At 44.7% G+C, this 18,287-nt stretch overlaps 1 protein-coding gene across 1 annotated transcript in view; it reads right to left on the reverse strand.

Moving 5' to 3' along the window:
• Nucleotides 1–5,527: 5,527 nt before the first annotated feature.
• The window catches only part of SLC25A10 (solute carrier family 25 member 10), a 189,879-nt gene continuing 177,119 nt past the window's right edge, over nucleotides 5,528–18,287 (reverse strand). Inside the window, exons 10-11 of the mRNA XM_078653836.1 lie at nucleotides 9,200–9,256; nucleotides 5,528–7,304 (exon numbers count right to left, since the gene is read on the reverse strand). Of these exons, the coding sequence (XP_078509962.1) occupies nucleotides 7,203–7,304; nucleotides 9,200–9,256 (159 nt within the window). The 3' untranslated portion in view covers nucleotides 5,528–7,202. The remainder of the gene's footprint in view (nucleotides 7,305–9,199; nucleotides 9,257–18,287) is intronic.

Raw genomic sequence — 18,287 nt, forward strand, 5'->3', positions numbered from 1 at the left:
TCAAGATGGTTGTACTATGTTGTATGTAGACACCATGGAGAACAAGGTGTGTAGTTAAGATTTATTATGCAGTACAGCAGAAAGGACCCAACCCAGCTTTCTATATCTTTTCAGCAACATCCATATCCCACTGCCTCAGACTTTCTTTCGCACCCTACATGGCATCCTTTTATGTCTGGTATGGGCGGGAGGCTGCACACGAGTCAGTTGGGACACCATGATTCTCCCTCACGAACGTGGCAGCCTTGGAGTTCCAGATTTCTGTCTTTATTATCTGGCCGCCCAATGCTACTACACCTACAGCTGGTATCATCCGGACGTCCGCATTCCATTTACTCGCCTCCAAGAGCGCCCAACTGGACAGACTACTACACTCACAGATCTTACGCAAGGGCATACCGCTGGAGATCCAGAATGTTCAGACAGTCTCTATGACGTGCTGGGCCTAGCACAGGTTACAGGCATGCTAGGACCTCTGTATTCTAATGCTCTTCCCCTTCATGATAACCCGTGACGCCCACTCACAGGAGAAGCACTGGTCAAACGCACACTTGACCGATACTCCTTATCCACTATGGCCAACCTGATTCCAGATAGTCACATCCTACACCTGACAGACAACGCACAGACACAGGACATCCCCTACATGGATTTTTTCGGAGACTCCAGAATACTTTACGGTCCCTTTTACCCTGCTACCCACTCTCCCAAGATGATTTCCTGCCCCTGACAATAGTGGTTACGACCGCGGATGGAGGACACATGACATCTAGACTTTATCCTTAATGTATGTTCTGAAGCCGGACACAATGCATGGGTGGGGGTCTGTGAGGTGGAGCTGGGGATCTCACTCACGGATCAGGTATGGAATTACTACTGTGAGAAAATACAGCGCATCTCCATCAACCAAAGGCACAAACTACTACATTTCAAATACATACAGCAATACTACCTTTCCCCATTAAATATAGATACATTGGATCACATCAGGTCCGACAGATGTCTGAAATGCCATGCTCTTGGAGTGGATTTTGCATATTTAACTTGGACATGCTCTGGACTGGCTGTATGCACACATATCCGGCATGATCAAAAAAGTAATGACCGAAGACCTAATGGGCTATACACAAAATGTACCCCGCACATCCCGCCCTCTTGTTTCCATGGCGTTGCTACAGGGTAAGAGGGATATAGCTTTACATTAGGGAAGTGTCAGATGAACCACACCTTCAGAATGCCTGGAGAATATGAGCTGATGTTAGAGTATAGAGAAGGACTATGCCAATCTGCAACCCCACACGTCCCACCCCAAAGATGTTTGGCTGCCCTTTCGCACGTATCTCCCCACCTTAGAAGAACACATGCTCTTTGTGTGGGTTGGTTGATAAATCTAGATCCAATTGATTAGGATCAGTGTCTTTTCCAACATTAGTTATTTCCCTATTCAGAAGGGTGACTGAGGATCCCTTTAGAATATGTGTGCTGAGCTCCGATTGTCACGGGAACCGATTGTCCTATTTGCAGGGTAAGTGTTTTGTATATGTGCTGATGATGTTGATAATGCTGCAGTGTGAAGTTTAGATGGAGGGTTAATCCCGATCCCCCAGTTAGCTGCTAAAGAACAAATGGGAAACAAAACAAATCAAATGCTTTGCATGGGCACGTGTGCCCACTAGCAATATGAGGATGGGCTGTCCAGAGTTTAAGGCAACATATATGCTTAGACCACTAACGTAACGGTCTTTAGAAATAAAACCTGTGGAGGATTTTTGTAAGTGTCGTCAACACTTATGCTTATACCACTGCTTGAATGATGACTCGTTATTACATAGCCAAATTAAGTGTTTTTTTCTGTACCATGTAATAAATGACATATTTAAATGGATTACTTGACTTGCGTGTGCGCGTGAGCCTACTAGCTGTGAGGCTCTCCGCGTGTTAGAGTATAATAGATGCCGTGGTCGATTGTGGCACAATGAATTAGGTGTGGAGATTTCCATTATGAATTGGGCCAAGTGACCCTGAATGGATGTTATTTTAACTGTTCTCGTCTTCTTGTTGGACTAGCTAGAAGGACTTACCTAATGACGTTAAGAAGTACATGTTCTTGGAATGGACGGATTGAGGGATACATACATACTTTGTTGCAAGGTATTACCCTTGGATCCTTGAAAGTCTGGGTACATAGAACACCCGCACTTGGGTATGGCATTAAATGTGGGAGCACTATGCAAACGTGAAATGGATTTTACTCTTAGATTGGCACGGATGTCGCTGGGGTGGGTTGCAATAACTGCCCTAGGGAGTCAGACACCACAAAGTCTATTTCATCAAGCTATGCCATCGGTAATGTGCTGGTGTGTTTCATTTCAAGTTATTCATGTTCATTTATCGTGACCCGGAGGTTTGAGAGTGCTTTGTGACATTGCGTGTACAGTTGGTTGACATTAGCAGATGGAGTAAACTGGTATGGTTCTAGGTTTACTAGCTAAGAGGGAGCCCACCAATCATGTTGCACCAAAGTGAGGCTTTATGAATGCCTTTACACTGCCTTTATTGTCCTTTACTTTATTTTTTCTCCTTTTATGCATTTACTTTGTCTTTTTGTTCTCTCTTCTATGTTTTGCACTTTGTGGCACTTGTAACTTCGTACAATGACAAGGGTTTGTTGGTGGCCTTTTTTGAATTGCTCTTTTTTAAAATCTTTTGGTGCACCGGGTCTTTATTGTTGTTTTTTTATACAGTTTGTGTAGTTAGCGTGGTCAATTGTCCTGTGAATTTCATACATGTGCATATTGAGGTCTTTAGATCAACTTCATTCTGCTTTCAACATGTTTGTGTGTGATTTTTTCTGGTTGTTCACATAGTCTATGGATTGGTCTATAGGGTGTGGGTTTTTAAACTATTTTTTAAAATTCTGATTTAATAATATGTTCTTGGTTTAATGTTTATATGCGTCATTCACTTATTTTGCATTTTGTTACATGTATGTCTTTTTCATATTTGCAGCCCTGAAATAGCCTTTGAGGTGAAACGCATTGGCTGCGCTTGTATTTTCAGATGAAAAACTCGAATAAAGATAAACGTACATGAAATGGATCTACTAGTTTTACTTTGGATCAAACTTTGTATTTACATGTTCGTTTGCTGCCTCCCTTTTCGGTTCGAGTAAAAATTGTAATTACCTTGCAAAATGCTTCTGTACTCCGGTGGATGTGGTTGCTCATGTACTTTCTTTCCTTGGCCTCTGCCACAAAACTATAGCTGTTTGGTGTAATGAGGCAATAAATCTGTTCCCTTGCTAAAACAAAAATCCTTCAACAATATCTGAAATTCCCCCTAACCCTTTCATCTATCTATGTCATGTCACTGAGCCAGGTTTGAACTAGTTGTTGCATGTTGTTCAGGATTTCTATTCTGGTGGGTTATGTTTCAAGTAGATGAAGGACACCTAGGCCTGGATATGGTATAATCAGTGTTTGAATACAGATCTGGGTCTGTGTACTAGTGAATGCGAGTAAAGCCCCATGTTGCTTCTTGCAGAAATTGACAAGAGGGAACCACGAAGAACTCCGAGGTGCCCATGTGAACTAATTGCCGTCAGTCGATAATTAGGAGAACAACCAATGAAGGATGTTTCCTGTGAATCCCATTTGAGACTTCCGGTTACTGATGAGGGCGGGACGTTCAACAGTGTCAAAGATAGCAAAGAGATCCAGTAACATCAGGAGGCGGGTCATTTTTATCTCGGTCAGAAGGGCATCGTGTAGGATTTGTAAAGGCAGCTATCTCAGTGTGACCTAAAGCCAGACAGTCGTGCAGGAGAGGACTGGTGTCGATATGATTTTGAGGTGTGCTTTTTTGATAATCTTGCCGATAAAGGGTGGATGCGCGATGAGCCGGTAGTTAACAAGGATATAAGGGTTTAGTCAGAGATTCCTCTGGATTGGGAAGATCTAGCATGTATTGAGAGCTCTGGAGAAGATGCCTTGAGTGAGGGACATGTCGACAATGGTGAGCATGGGCGAAAGAGCTTCTCCAAAATGAGCTTTGATGAAGGACAAGTATAAGATGTCTTCTTGGTGGTCGCTTTGAGGGAGTTGAGGATGTCAGCATGGACTATGAATGGCGGGTTTGAAGGATAAACACTGTGCGATTCAGTGCGAAGGAGTGGGCATCAGAGGAGAAATAAGGCTGTTGTTGATAGGCTCTTGGATTCTCTGTATTTTTCATTGAAGAATTGGTTAACAGCATTGCACTTATGTGTGAAGTTTGGAAAAGGAGGGTCTGGCAGGAGTTGATGCAGTGCTGGATTGTTATGAACAACGTTCTGTTTCTGCTTGTCGCCTCTGGGATGGTGGCGATATAGCATTTGGCTGCCTTGATGAGTTCTCTGTGTGCAGAAGGGCTTCAGTAGCATGAGGCTATCAGGGTTGTTTTTCGTCCTTATTCTTGCCTATCCGCAGATGAAGAGTTTGCGGTCAGCAAGAGCTATGGAGTAGCAGGTTGCTGAAGGTTTAGGCTTGCCCAAATGTGTTTTTGCTGGAGAGAAGATGTTCATATGGTTTTCTAGAACTGCGTCGTAGGTGTTAAGAAGGGTGTTGATGAACGCTACAGAGATGGCAGAGCTAGAGTTAAGATTGAGCTTTAGGTTGTCTACGGAGAAACTACTAAAAGAACTGAAGGTTCTTTGGTCTCTTCTGAGTTGGATTTGATGTGTTTGTTGGACACCAAACATGGTGATGGGATTGGTGAAGAGTTTTATCCTATCTACAAATCTGGCATGCTTGCATTCGATGGTTGTTGATGTAGAAGGCTGTACTGAGGAGCCAAGATCAGCAAAATCAATGCAAGAAGTGATAATCTATGTCAGAGACTGAGGATCTGCAAAGAGGCAATCCAGGGCTGGAAGTGTGGCGAGACAGCACCAAACCCGCTGTCTATCCATGGCGAGTCTCAATCTGCCCTAATACAGCACTAGAGTGACAGAAAGGCGTTTCCACTCCATCCTGAAGGCTGTCTCCCTGATTGTTGAACCATTTGAATAGTCTTTTAAAGCCCTACTGTTACACAGTCATTATCAAGGGTACAACCCTTGCTTAGTGTAAGTGCAGAGAGCTTATTTATGCAAATGCCAAAGGGGAACTGTGCGACTGCCCAAGGACTGACAGTATACATGTATTGTTTTTTAAATCACATAAAGTTGTTCTAAAGCTTACTGGACAACGTATTTCTAAACATAATTTTGATAAAGACATTTCCTACTCCTGATCACTTTGCAAGTAGTTTTTGAAACCTATCAAGTGTTGACCATCTCGTCATATCTAATGCATCTTTAGAAACCCAAAGGTTTAAGGGGGTCCCACCACATTCTACAGGGACTTTGTCATTTTGAGTTAATTCACAGCCTTTTACTCAGATCTGCAGGTTTCTCACGCACACTAGAGTAAATGATGGGAAGTGTTTTCATCCTACACTTTTATGAAGTTAGGATTCGTTTTCAAAAGCAAAACAAGCAAAAACACAGTTTGTTCATCATGATTTATTAGTTTGTTTTTTACAATTTCGAATTAAGTGACCAAAACTTGATTACACATTGTGCGTAGAAATGGATTTCTTTCAAGATATAAACATTAGGGCTTTAGTGGTAATGACTAGCTAGGAAGTGATAGGTCCAGTACTTTACAAAGTGCGGGGTAGGTATATATAAAAAAAAAAGAGGCAACAAAAAGCAGGGATGATAAAGGTTGCAGTGATGAAGTGCAGGGATAAGGAAGGTCTAGGGATCCAGAGATCACGAAGAACAAGGAAGAATTAAGGCAAGGTTCCTGGGGTAACTAGGACCAGGATAAGGAGGTCAAGTGTTTCAGATGTCTTACTGGACAATAATGAACAGAAAATGACTCCAGCAAAAAATGCTAAGCCAGCATTTTGCAAAAGGAAGCTAAAAAGGTCGACAAGAATCAGGGTGGCCTGGACACCGAGGGGCTGCAGTGGAAAGCGGCTTAGGCTGATGTGAATAAGGGAGGAGGGAAGAGTGTATGAGGTGCTCTGCTTCTCCAGGTAACATCCCATGTATTATCACCAAGCATTTGCTTGAGGAAAGCCTTAATGCATCCAGCCTCTCGTCATCGCAGCCACTGTTCTGTGCAAGGCTCGCACACAGGGGCTCACTGCTGTGCACACGGACTGTATATTTAACCATCCTGTCATGCCCTGCGCGGCTTTAAAACCAGTTCACAGCATCTTTGTATTCGTGCCCTCCCATGCGAGCCTCTATTATGTGTCCTCAGTCTTTGTAGCCTGACGTCATTCTTCCTGTACTCTTGCCTTCCTATGCTTCTGCCCCCACCTTCCAATATTCCCAGCTTCACAGTCTGGAAGCAACCCCTGACCCCAGTCCCCATGTATTCCTGCTCTCCCTGTGTTTAATAACTGCCCCTAGTATCCCTACATTGTTGCCCTCCAATCTGCCTCTCTATAACAGCTCCCTGAAATTCATCCCTTTCCAATTAAGAAACTGTCCCCATGTGTTTGGGCTCCAGAGGCTGTCCTGCATGGTTCATTCTTCAATGCTCCATTAAACACAAGAATCCCAGTATCACGATGAGGAACATGTAAGACATACAGCGGGGGAGACGGGCGAGGCTCCACAAACTATACTGGCTGCATGGTGGCTGGAATGGTCGGGAGCCTCCCCTAAGGCATGAAGAGGGGTGGTGGTGAAAGCAAAGGAACAAGGATCCTCGTGTCTTTAAGTTCACAAGGAGAAATGGAAGTCCACACCCTTTCACCAGGATATGGAAATCTTGAAATGTCAGGCCCTGCAATAGCTCCTTGAGCAAAGATGGCTTCCAAGCACATCTGCTCAATTATGGTCTTTCACATTTTTAATGTTCTACAGACATCCTTTAGCACGTTCACATACACTCTCTCTCATTCAGTAATTGACAATTAAAAGATCTCACGTGCACAACACTCTTACACACTGGAAGCACTAGCGTCCATTCGTTAGTGGAACACCACTATGTACATACACCTGTCTGCAAGTGTGTATACCACAGGTAAGCACTCTCTGCCACGTGTGATGCACACGTGTTTTGGCAAACATGCTCTGCCCTTGCACACGCACACTGGGCACAAGTGCAGTTCTGGAGTCCACTTCTTGGTTTTTGGCAACACTGGTCCAAACTCGGACCCGATCAAGCCGGGACTATAATGCCAAAATACTTCCTCAGTTGCTCCAGGAAGATGAAAGTAAGAACAGTGTGAGGAACCAATCGGATGGCGGCTGGGACAAAGCCCTGGAAAGAGAGAAAATAAACCATGAAGTGTCAAACACAAGACTTATATGTTCGAAGGAAGTATAGTTTTTTTAAGAGTAACTTTTGCTACATTTGGAAATCACATTTTTCTCTACTGGATGTTCACAGGGTAGAAGAACCAGACAACACAAGCATACATTTCAGAGGTACAATGAAAACAGGGTCTTGAAACCCCAGGGTTGCCTACAGTCCTACCCAATAGAAAGGCGTGGGTGAGGAAACAGAAACGATGCTGCACTGGTCATTTTACAGATTAAATAACGTATACTTGAGACAAGGGTTCGGTTACTATTGTTTGGGAGGCCGCTTCAAGTAGGCAAAGTGTATTCATATGAATCAATGCCCATTTCCATCTTCGGTGTGTCGTGAGAGCAAGAGTTCATGTGCTAACTGTCGGGGTCTGATACGTGGGGTCTCCTTGTAGGTGTGAATTAGCTGCAGCGTAGGCTCGGACTAGCCTGTAAATCAAGTGTTTTAATGCGCTCTTAGCGCCCCTTGTCTGGGAAATCCAGCAGAGGGAAATAGGATAGTAATGCGTGCGTGTATGGCCAAACTATGCCTATCAACATTAGTGGGCTTCAATGGGGGCTGATGGATGCATTCTAATTGTACAACTGCTGTCAGATTAGAAAAGAGTTTACCTGCACATACACAAACCTAAAAGAAAGAAAAAGGCTGGTCCTACCAAGCACTGTTTCTTTGCCTGGGAATGACCACCCCGCTGCTGCAGTGGTTTCCATGGCTGAGACTCCATCATATACCCCTCAGACGCGGAGTCATTTTGTGGCAGCTCTTCGACCTTCTTGACCGTGGCACTGAACATCCAATCTCCTGCTTCCTAGGAGCCTCGCTGCTCATCATTCCCAGGTGGTTAGGACCCAGAACAACATCCCATAACGGGTAGGTCACTGCCTGCTGCATGGCCGATTACCACTAGACTTGGATATGTCACGTTTGCCTTGTTTGGAGGGAACTTAGGTTGACTGGTGGTGGGGTACTGCTACGAATTACCATTAACTCTCATGAAATGGGATTTTTTTAGTTCTCTGTCGGTCAGTCACATTAGCTAAGGAAACAGGAAGCCCGAATAACACTGAAAATAACACTGAACATTTGTTATAGTCAGATCAGCTATGGTCCTGTGTCATTCCAGTGACTAATTTCCTCATTATCACCTAATTGTTCTCCTCTAACATGACACCGCTTGCGGTACCATCCTATCCAGACTCAATGGCCCAGAAACGTCAGACAAGTCAAGTCCATTTCGCGGGCTCTAACACAAGACTAACCTATCAGTAGTCATGTACCGGTGAGAGAACTTTGCACTGTTGTCAGCATGTTTGAATAAATACTCACTAATTAACTTTTATAGCGGGAATGCCCCCCGAGTGTTCCAACTCCCTCGCGTAAACCTACAGAGCTACAGTGGTACGTCTAAAAGGTGTGTGTGTGTGTATACTTGGTTGGAGAATCAGGTATGGGACTGGAAATTATTGCTAGGGTCGTCATGCAATCTCTGACCCTTTTTAAGATTTTCTTTAAAGTTTCTTATCTCAACCCCTTTAAAAATATTTGGATTTAATATTATTTCTCTCCCCCTTCTTGCCTTAAACTGTAAAATGCATAGATATCATAGAGATGTAGACAGGTGTTACATGGAACCCATGAGAGTTCAAGGGTTACTTTAGAAGTTCTTTGTTGTACATTAAAGAGTGTCCATTTTTCTATTAACACTACCGTAGGGGTGTTTTCATTCTTAGAATACATCAATGCAGCAGATCTCACATCACTCACACTGCCCAGATACACAGAAAAAAAAGCGAAGAGTCGCCTTCCACCCAAGAGGACAGGAATGGCCCTGTAGATGCTCTCACCTTGTAGAACGCCATGGGGCCCAGCCTGGCAGTCTCAAGTGCACAGTGACCAACACCCTGCAAGCAAAGCAAACACAGTGTGAAAATTAACACTGCTGTCTGTACACCTGTGTAAGTCATGTGTGCCCATCCTAAAGGCACAGATGTGATGAGGTGTGCTGCACAAGAGCCCAATATGATGCGGCACCTGTCACTTCTGTAAGTGCCGAATCACTCATTGTCTCAGATGCAGAGTTGACAGGTGCACATGTGCTTTCATGGAGGTCATATAGACTGGCTGTTGTGTTCTTGCATATTCTAAGCTGCAGTTGGTGGGAAGATTTGGCTGTGAAGGTGTGTCTATGTCAAACAGCTAAGACGTAGATGTGTGTCTTTAAATATTATACATCAATGCACAAGCTTACATGCCTCCTAGATTAATGGGCTGGTAGAAGATGCAAAAAGTGCATTTCAGAACATACACATTAGGTATTTTCTCACTGGCTGGCAAGGACAGGAAAATGTTACTTATCTGTAACTATTGGTTTGTAGCTCGTAGTGTAGATTCACATGCTTTGCACAATTCTGCCATTTAGTTTTGTGTACATTCGTAGCAAGTTGCTTTTCTAAGAAATATAAGTTTTTGTTTTCAGATGACTCAATCTCTCACCAAATTCTACAATGCACAAGCACTAAGTTTGGACCTGAGATTGCTTTAAACCCCCAAATGTAAGTGGAAAAAAGCAAAGCAGGAAGTAAAAGGTGAGCTGAGAAATACTTCGTATTAGATATAATAAATCTGAGGAGGTGGGAGGGCACATGTGAATCTACAGCACTACAAGCTAAAAAAAACGATAGATAAAGGCAAGTAACATTTTCAGTTTGTAGCTGTAGTCCACATGCTTTTTCATTGACTGAAAAGGAGTGCTCTCCCCCTTAAAACCAAGGTTTGCAAGCAGATAAAGCAGATGTTTGCAATAATGTTTTAAGGACCGTTTGCACAACCTGTGCCTCTTGTTGGACATGATTGTCCACAATGTAATACTCTGTGAAAGTGAGCAGTATAGACAATTTAGCTGCTCTGCAAATGTCTGCAAGAATGTTTCCACGAAAATAAATTGTGGCTCACTTTTTGCAAGTGGGATGTGCTCTAGGCATAGTGAGAGGAATACGCTCAGCTTTAGCGTAACATACTTCATGGTCCTCTTGCAAGGTCAGATTTGAAACTAGGGTTAGCAATGTGAGGTTTGGCCAATGACACAAACAGTTCTATTTTACAAATGAATTTGGTACAGTCAATACGATACATTAGTGTCCTCCTTATACCCAATATGCATAATGCTCTTGCTGCATCGGACAACGGCTGTGGAAAGAAAACTGCCAAGTAAATGGTTTGATTGACCCTCCCTGAATGAGAGGCCCCTTGGGTGCTCAGAATGACATGGAGCAGTCCTCCGCTATGGTGGGTGTGTGCAGAGGAGGGCTTCAAGCCATCTTGGCACCCACCGGTGTTGGGAGCATTGGCGCTGTCCCCACAGGCCCTCCTGCCACATGCCCAAACCAGGGATGGCAGCCACCCCCAACCCTCGCCCGATGATGTGTTGACATCAGCCGGCATGCTGCAAGCCAAAGTCATTAAAACACGGTGGGGACACCCTGGAAGCAATTGCTTTCAGTGCGTCCAGGAGGAAGGTAAGTTTTTCCTCCTGGAGTGGGATCGGGGAGGGCAGCAAAGTACTGAGGGGAAGGCAAGAGTTTTTCCTTTCTTTCGCTGTCTCTCTGCAGTGCTTTCCTGCTGCAGGATCACAGGTGGGGCTGCAATCACGCAGCAGGATTGTACCCCTTCGCCACCAGGGATTTTGTTTTCTTGCTGGGAGCGGCTCCTTGGCAAAGCTTGCTCCCCATTATTGGGAGAAAGCTGGATGGAAGCAACGTTGAGGATTCCTGCTGATTCCAGAACTTTCCATCACAGAAATGAGGACATTTGTTTTTTTAATAAACATTTGAGGTTTGCAAGGGTTTCTGGGTAGGAAAACCTGGTGAGACCCACCCTGGATTCCCTCAGGTGTTGGTTTAAAAAATGTGCACGTTTCCTCAGTTTCTCAAGATGCTGCTTGAGCTAGTGCCCAAAATCTACAGCTTTCATTGGAAAATGCTAAGTGTTCATTTTGCATTTTGGCGCATTTCATGTCACAGCCACTAGCCCTACCCACACAAGTGAAGTATCATTTTTATCGGGAGACTTGGGGGAACACAGAATAGTAGAACAAGTGTTATTAACAATTTTATTTCTCTACATTTGTGCCTTCCAATTGTAAGCCAGTGTGTAAGAAAGAAGATATTTTGAGAAATGCCCTCTAATTCACATGCTAGTATGGTTACCGAGAAATTCAGAGATGTGCAAGTAACCAATGCTTTTAAACTCCTTATCTTGTGCCCATTTCGGAAATACACAGGTTTCCTTGATACCTAATTTTTTACTTTTGGTATTTTACTATATGAATTGCTCTATACCCAGTACACAATGAAAAAGCATTGCAAGTTGCAGCTCAGTTATTGGCTCTGGGTACCTCAAGTTTTTGAAAAACCCACAAACCCGATATATCTCCACAACCAGAAGGGTCCAGCAGATCTAATTATATATTGCTTTTGTAAATCTGCCATAGTGATGAAAAGTTACAAATGAAAACGTTGTTACAAATGCACGTTTTATTCCTATCAATTTTCAATATTTGTTTATTTCAACACAGTTGCTTTAGGAAAACTTTGAAGAATTAACACAAATGACCCCTTGCTGAATTCAGAGTTGTGTCTAGCTTTCATAAATGTATAGCTTTCTAGGATCCACCATAGGTTTCACACTCAATCAATCAAATAAGCTTTATTTCGCCACATTACCGCGGCATAAAAGCACAAAATGCAAACATTACAATAAGATAATATATACATGAATAAGGCCTATCATATTACATCGTATGCCACAAGAAATTAAAAGTGTGTATAAATTCATCAATACTATACTCAAGGACTAGAAGCTCACTCGTTTCCACCAGAAACTGGAAGGAGGTTAAAAGCACAAAAAATAGGAAAAATGGGCTATCTCCTAATAAAATGCCAAAACTGTTGTGAAAAATGTGGTTTTCTGAATCAAGTCTGCCTGTTCCTAAAGCTGGGAAGATGGTGATTTTAGCTCCGTAAACCTTTCGTTGATGCCTTTTTGAGGGGGATAAAAACACTTTCTTCTGGAGCACTGTTGTCCTCAAAAAAACTAAAATGCTGCTATATTTCAGCTAATGTCACCGTCCCCTCCAGGAGAATCTACAAACCCTGGATTCCCCAAGCTGGAAAAAAAGGATACAAATTTGGAGTGGATAGGCTATGTGGGAAGAAGGTTATGGAAATCTAAGGTTTAGCTCTGTGGAGGGGTGGGGGGCTAACAGCGAAAGGGTTAATGCTTGCAATTCTCTATGGAAGGAAGCAATTGGCACTAGGAAGGCCACTTTCCATGACAAAAAAGTGCACTTGGCAAGAATGTAAGGGTTCAAACAGAGGACCCAGGAATCATAGAAGTAATATATTAACGTTGCATGAAGGCACTGATGGTGTCTTAGGAAGTAAAACGTATTAAAGATCCCAGTTTCAGCATTCATGGAGGCTCTTAAAGTGGGACCCCAAAAATATATTCTGCTTATAAGAAGCCACAGCTGCTAAATGGAGCCTAACAGAAGTGTATGCTAGCCCTTATTTATGTACATGAATGGAAATCCATGTCTTGTACAGAGTTATGAAGAAGCGGTTTGTGTAATCTGAAATGGTAATGTACAATTATTTTCCATTTTGATGCATATACCCATGTGGTAGGTCTACAAGCCTCTCGCAAAATGAGCATACACTTGTCCGGAAGCTAAAGGTAACCAAACTCCAAGACCTCAATTGCAAAATCATAAGGTTCATTGTCCTGAGAATCGAATGTCTTAGTTGCCAGTGATGTGGAGTTAGAATGTTTGCTCTCATGAGCAGTCCAGCAGCACGGAATATTAGGTTATGTTATATTTAATTTATTGAGCGCGCAGCTACTCAAAAGTGTCCCAGCGCTTACTTAAAAAAAGAAAGAGATGCACACTAATCCGGTTAAAAAAAACAAAGTTTTTAGTTTCCTCTTGAACAGCAGTGGATCTTGAATGTCATGGTTGCATCACCAATGCTGTAATTATGTGATTGCATCTCATGGACGTTTGTTTAATGTTTCTCACCAAGTATAAAATCTGAGATAGTGAAAGCAAGTATAACCGACTAGTTCATCCGAAGAGCATTGCCCAGGGGCTGCGGATGCAAGTACCTAGAGGCTAAGCTTGGACATTTTGTGTTTTCTACCGTGATGAACAGATTGACTGCCGGTGTCCCCCACTTCTGAAAGTACTCTGAAGTACTTTGGGATTTATCTCCCACTTATATGTTTGTTGATGTGTCCTGCTTAGCAGGTCCACAAAATGGTCCATCCACGGCAGATGTTCTGCTTGGAGCAAAAACGGAAAACGCATGGACCAACGCCATATCGTTTGTACCTCTTTTGAATGTTGCCCCAGCAGTCATTGTCTGTTCGAATTAATGTGTAAAATCATGTTGCACATTAGAGTGTAAAACGCTTTGAGTGACAACTGCACTGCTGTCAGCTCTAAGATAATGATGTGCATTTTCTCTTGTTGGGTCGTTTAAGTACCCTGGTTGGACAAGTTCTCACATGTGCCTCCAAACTTCAGGAGGGAGGCATCCGTGTTAATGGTCACCCGAATTTGAGGGACAATAAATTACCTGCCCAGAAACATGTTCTTGGTGTTCCACCATTACAGATTGTGCTGAACTGTTAGAATTGGGGGTCTCTGGTTGGTGCAAGTATGCACTTGTGACAAGCAGGGACCCCCTCCTCTAAGTCAGGGCAAAGGATGACCCCTTAGAATTACCCTTGCTCACCCTCTAGGTGCGTGGCGTGAGCAGCCAAGGCTATTCTTCAGGCGTTATTCAGTTAAGCATTTGTAATCACACACACAGTAAAACATACCAATCCCCCCACAAATGGACACCAGGCTGTGGATATATAAAAATACGCTTCTTTATGTAAAAATATATATATCTCTTAGGTCAGACTTATTCACAAGACCAAATAACGTTTTTGTTGCACCACAGGTTGTAAATAGGCACTTTTCTTAGTTTCAGTTCAAAAATGGAAAGTTCTTTGTTAATTTGCTTCTACTGCGGATTTCTTAACTTCAATGTTCCAACAATAGTTCTTTTACGTTTGTCTCAAAGTCACTAGTCCTTCTAGCCTCTGGGGGCCCTCTGGGGGTATCTTCCCGCTTTCTCCCCCTTCTCTTAAGATTGCCCAGGGCCTCCTCGATAATCTCGGCTCGCTGGATTCGAGCTGCGAGCCCGACCTGCCCAAGCTCACGCTTCCCGCGTGAGGCGCGTTCGGCCCCGTCGGGTCTGGAGATACGGACGGGTCCCACCGGTTATGCGGGACTCGCACTGAGGGGAGCGCAGGCTTTGGAACTGCAAAGGGGGGCCAGAGGGCACAGAGCTGCGCGAGGCTCTCTCAGGACGGCTCGCGCTGCTGCTCTCTGACAGAGCGGCGCTCTCGAGAGGCGGGCGCTGCAGGGACACACAGAGCGGTGCGAGTCGGGTTTGACGAACGGCTCGCACCGCGGGGGAGATTTACAGTACCTTAGTGTGTTGGCAGCCACAGAACGGGGAAAGAAGGCGTTGCGGGCCCCGAGCCCGATGACGAGACGTTTTCCTTCTTTTGATGTCCCAGGGACGCAGGGACGGCCCGCACTCTTCTAGTGCGCGGCGGGGGCACCTCCGGACTTCTAGGCGGCGGCGGCTTCAGGAGGCAGGTGCGGCCCGGCTCTGGCAGTACCACACGTACTGGGAGCACTTCAGGGGGCGGCACGGCCTCTGCACAGGGCAAAGGGCAAAGCGAGGCGGCCGGGTACGCTGTAAACGCACGGCGGCTGCCCGAGGCGTAGATCACCCTCAGCCTAGGGATTCCTGCGGGAGGGGCGAGAGGGAGCACACAACATGCTCCAGTAGCAGGCGGCAACAGGGGAGCAGGCGGCCAGGTCCACGGAGAAGAGAGCGACTCTGAACAGAGCGAGGCTCTCACAGGACACGGGCTGCCAGGCTCCTGGGTGTCACGGCCCTAGGAGGGGGTGAAGGGGCACAAGGTCTCAGCTCCAGCAGGGAAGCACACGAAGCGAGCGAAGGCACAATGAACCCACTGGTCCTGGGGTTCAACTCAGGGGGCAAGCTCAGTCAAGCCCTTGGAGAATGTTTAGAGCACAAAGCAGCAAAGTCTTTTCTCTTCAAGTCTTCTCCTCTCCTCTCTCAGAAAGGCAAGCAGCAGGCCAGTCCTCCCAGCGTCTCTTCTCCTTCTAGTCGGGTAGAGGTCCTTTGTGGTAAAACAGGATTCTAATTTACAAGGAGCAGGGCTCCTACTTTTATACACAGTTTCTTTAGTTCTTACAGGCCAGGGGGGCCTTTGCATAACTGCTCTCAGCCTCTGAGCACTTGTGGGGGTACTTCTGGCTTCTGCATTCAGTGTGAGGGCAGGCACATCAGCCGCTCCCCAGGGGGGCGGAGCCAGCATTGTGTGGACAGGGGCAGCCAGGAGTACTTTGTTGACAGGCTTCGCCCTTCCTGGGCCAGGTGCAGGCTGAGTCATCAGTCGCTCCCCAGGGGGGCGGAGACAGCATTGTGGTGGCAGAGCACAGCCTGATGCATAGTCCAGGGAAACTCCCACCTCCCACTAAGGTGTAATCCTCCCATTCACCACCTGTCATCCCCCAGCCCTGTCACTCACACCACCCAGACAGTCAGATACACATCCAAGCAGAGGCGGGCTGAAATGGTTAGGCAAGCAAAGGCTAACTTTCTAAAAGTAGCATTTGCAAACACAGGATATTAAAATAAACTTTACTAAAAGAAGTATTTTATTATTCTGAGTTCAGGCATACTAAACATTAATTTCTACCATGTTCCCTGAGCCTGCTGGGATTATAGAGTGTAATAATTCCAGCAGCCCATCTGGCCTAAAGGGAACAGGTAGCCTTACAATAGTGAAAAACGAATTTGGCAGTAATTCACTATTAGGACATGCCACACACATCAGAGCATGTCCTACCTTACACTTACAATGCACCCTGCCCTTGGGCCTACCATAGGGGTGACTAATATGAAGTTAAGGGAAGGTTTAGGGGCTGGCAAGTGTGTGCACTTGCCCAGCCAGCATGACAGTACCAGACTGCACGCAGGTTCTTCAATGGCAGACCCTAGACATATTTTAAAAGGCTGCTTCTGTGGGTGGCGCAACCAGCGCTGCAGGCCCACTAGCAGTATTGGCATTTACAAGCCCTGGCACTCCTGGTGCACTTTACTGGGGACTAACAGTAAATCCAATGAACCAATCATGGACATGAATCACCTATACACTTTACATTGGGAGAGCATATGCACTTTAGCACTGGTCAGCAGTGGTAAAGTGCCCAGAGTCATTAAACCAACAAAAACAGGTCAGAGAGAGTATTGGAGGAAGGCAAAAAGTTTAGGGATGACCCTGCCAAGAAGGCCAGGTCCAACATGAACTATGGTTTCCAACAACATTGCATCGTCCTACTGACCCATCGATTCGAACCATTTCCAAGACAGATGGTTCTGAAGCGGGCGCATGTGGAGGCAAGCACTTGGAACTATGACAATGCAACACATCATCATCCTGAACAATTTCACGATTGTTTTCATTGTTAGATGATGCCACACTTACTGAACGAGAAGCAGTCTCTAAAATGCCATTGCTCTCTTGATTAGGATAGATTTTGCCTGACACTTTGCTCCATATTGCTCCCAATTTTTTTTTTCCATTTGTTGTAGGCAGAGTTGTTTGGCATTCAATGTGAATCCTAACCTGCTTAAGCAGGAACAAAGTCTTGAGTGTGAGCTAGTTATTGTTGATGACTGCTGCTCCTAATCAGCCGATCTACAGGTATGGAAAGACATGAAGGTTTCTACACAGCAGATAAGCTGCAACCACTGCAGGGCATTTGGTAAATATCCTCAGCGATGTTGTGACTCCGAAGGGTAGGACTTTGAAATAGAAGTGTTGCCCTCTTACCAAGAACCTACCTGAGGTAACAATGATGCGCGGATGGAAAAGGATGCGAAAGTAAACCTCCTTGAGATCAAAGGACACCATATGATCTATACAGACCTTCAGAATTACATAATTCAGGGTCATCCTTAAGTGGTCGGACACAGTGTAATGGTTGAGAGGCCTGAGCTCTAGTATTGGCCTTAGTGTTTTGTATTACTTTGGGATGAGGGAGTATACTCTTTGTACTCCGTGAGACAGTGGAAGAGGTGCTAGTGCACCCTGACTAAGAAGTGATCACAGTCCTTACAGTGAGAGGACAACCAGACTGAAAAAGAGCTATAAACCCCTGCTCATTGGGATATGCTTAACCTGTAATAGTGTTTATTACAGAGCCAGAAAGAGCCGGATCTGGTGGAAGTATTGGTTAAGTGTCTTTATGTTTAAAGTGAACCCTAGGCTGTGAAGCATGTATACCACTGTATGAGTGTCTCCTAGTTGTTGTGGTCTGCTGTTGCTCTTGATTAGCCAGTATTTGAGGTATGGAAAGACATGGATGCTGCCTCTGCATACAATGAAATGGTAGTGCTGTCCACTTACTACGAAACAAAGGTACCAGTGGTGGGCAGGGTGGCTGGGGATAGGACAGTAGATGTACTTCAGTTCTAGCTCCGCTATGAAGTCTGCTTGCCAGAGCACCAGGATGACATCATGCAGGGTTGTCATATGGAAGTGCTCCGACAAGGTGTAAAGACATACACCCAGATTCATCAAGCCAAAATCGGCTCGCAAAGGGCCAGATTCCAGATTCTGAGAATCTGGCCCTTTGCAAGAGCTATTTTTGCATTTGGGATTCATCATCCCAAATACAAAAATCGCAATTCTAGAAATCGCTAAATTGCGAATAATTGCATTTAAGGAATCTCAATTTGAGATTCCTTAAATGCAATTCATGAACCATTTTAAAAT

The sequence above is a fragment of the Lissotriton helveticus genome, chromosome 7 (assembly GCF_964261635.1).
Source record: "Lissotriton helveticus chromosome 7, aLisHel1.1, whole genome shotgun sequence".
Classification (NCBI taxonomy): Eukaryota; Metazoa; Chordata; class Amphibia; order Caudata; family Salamandridae; genus Lissotriton; species Lissotriton helveticus.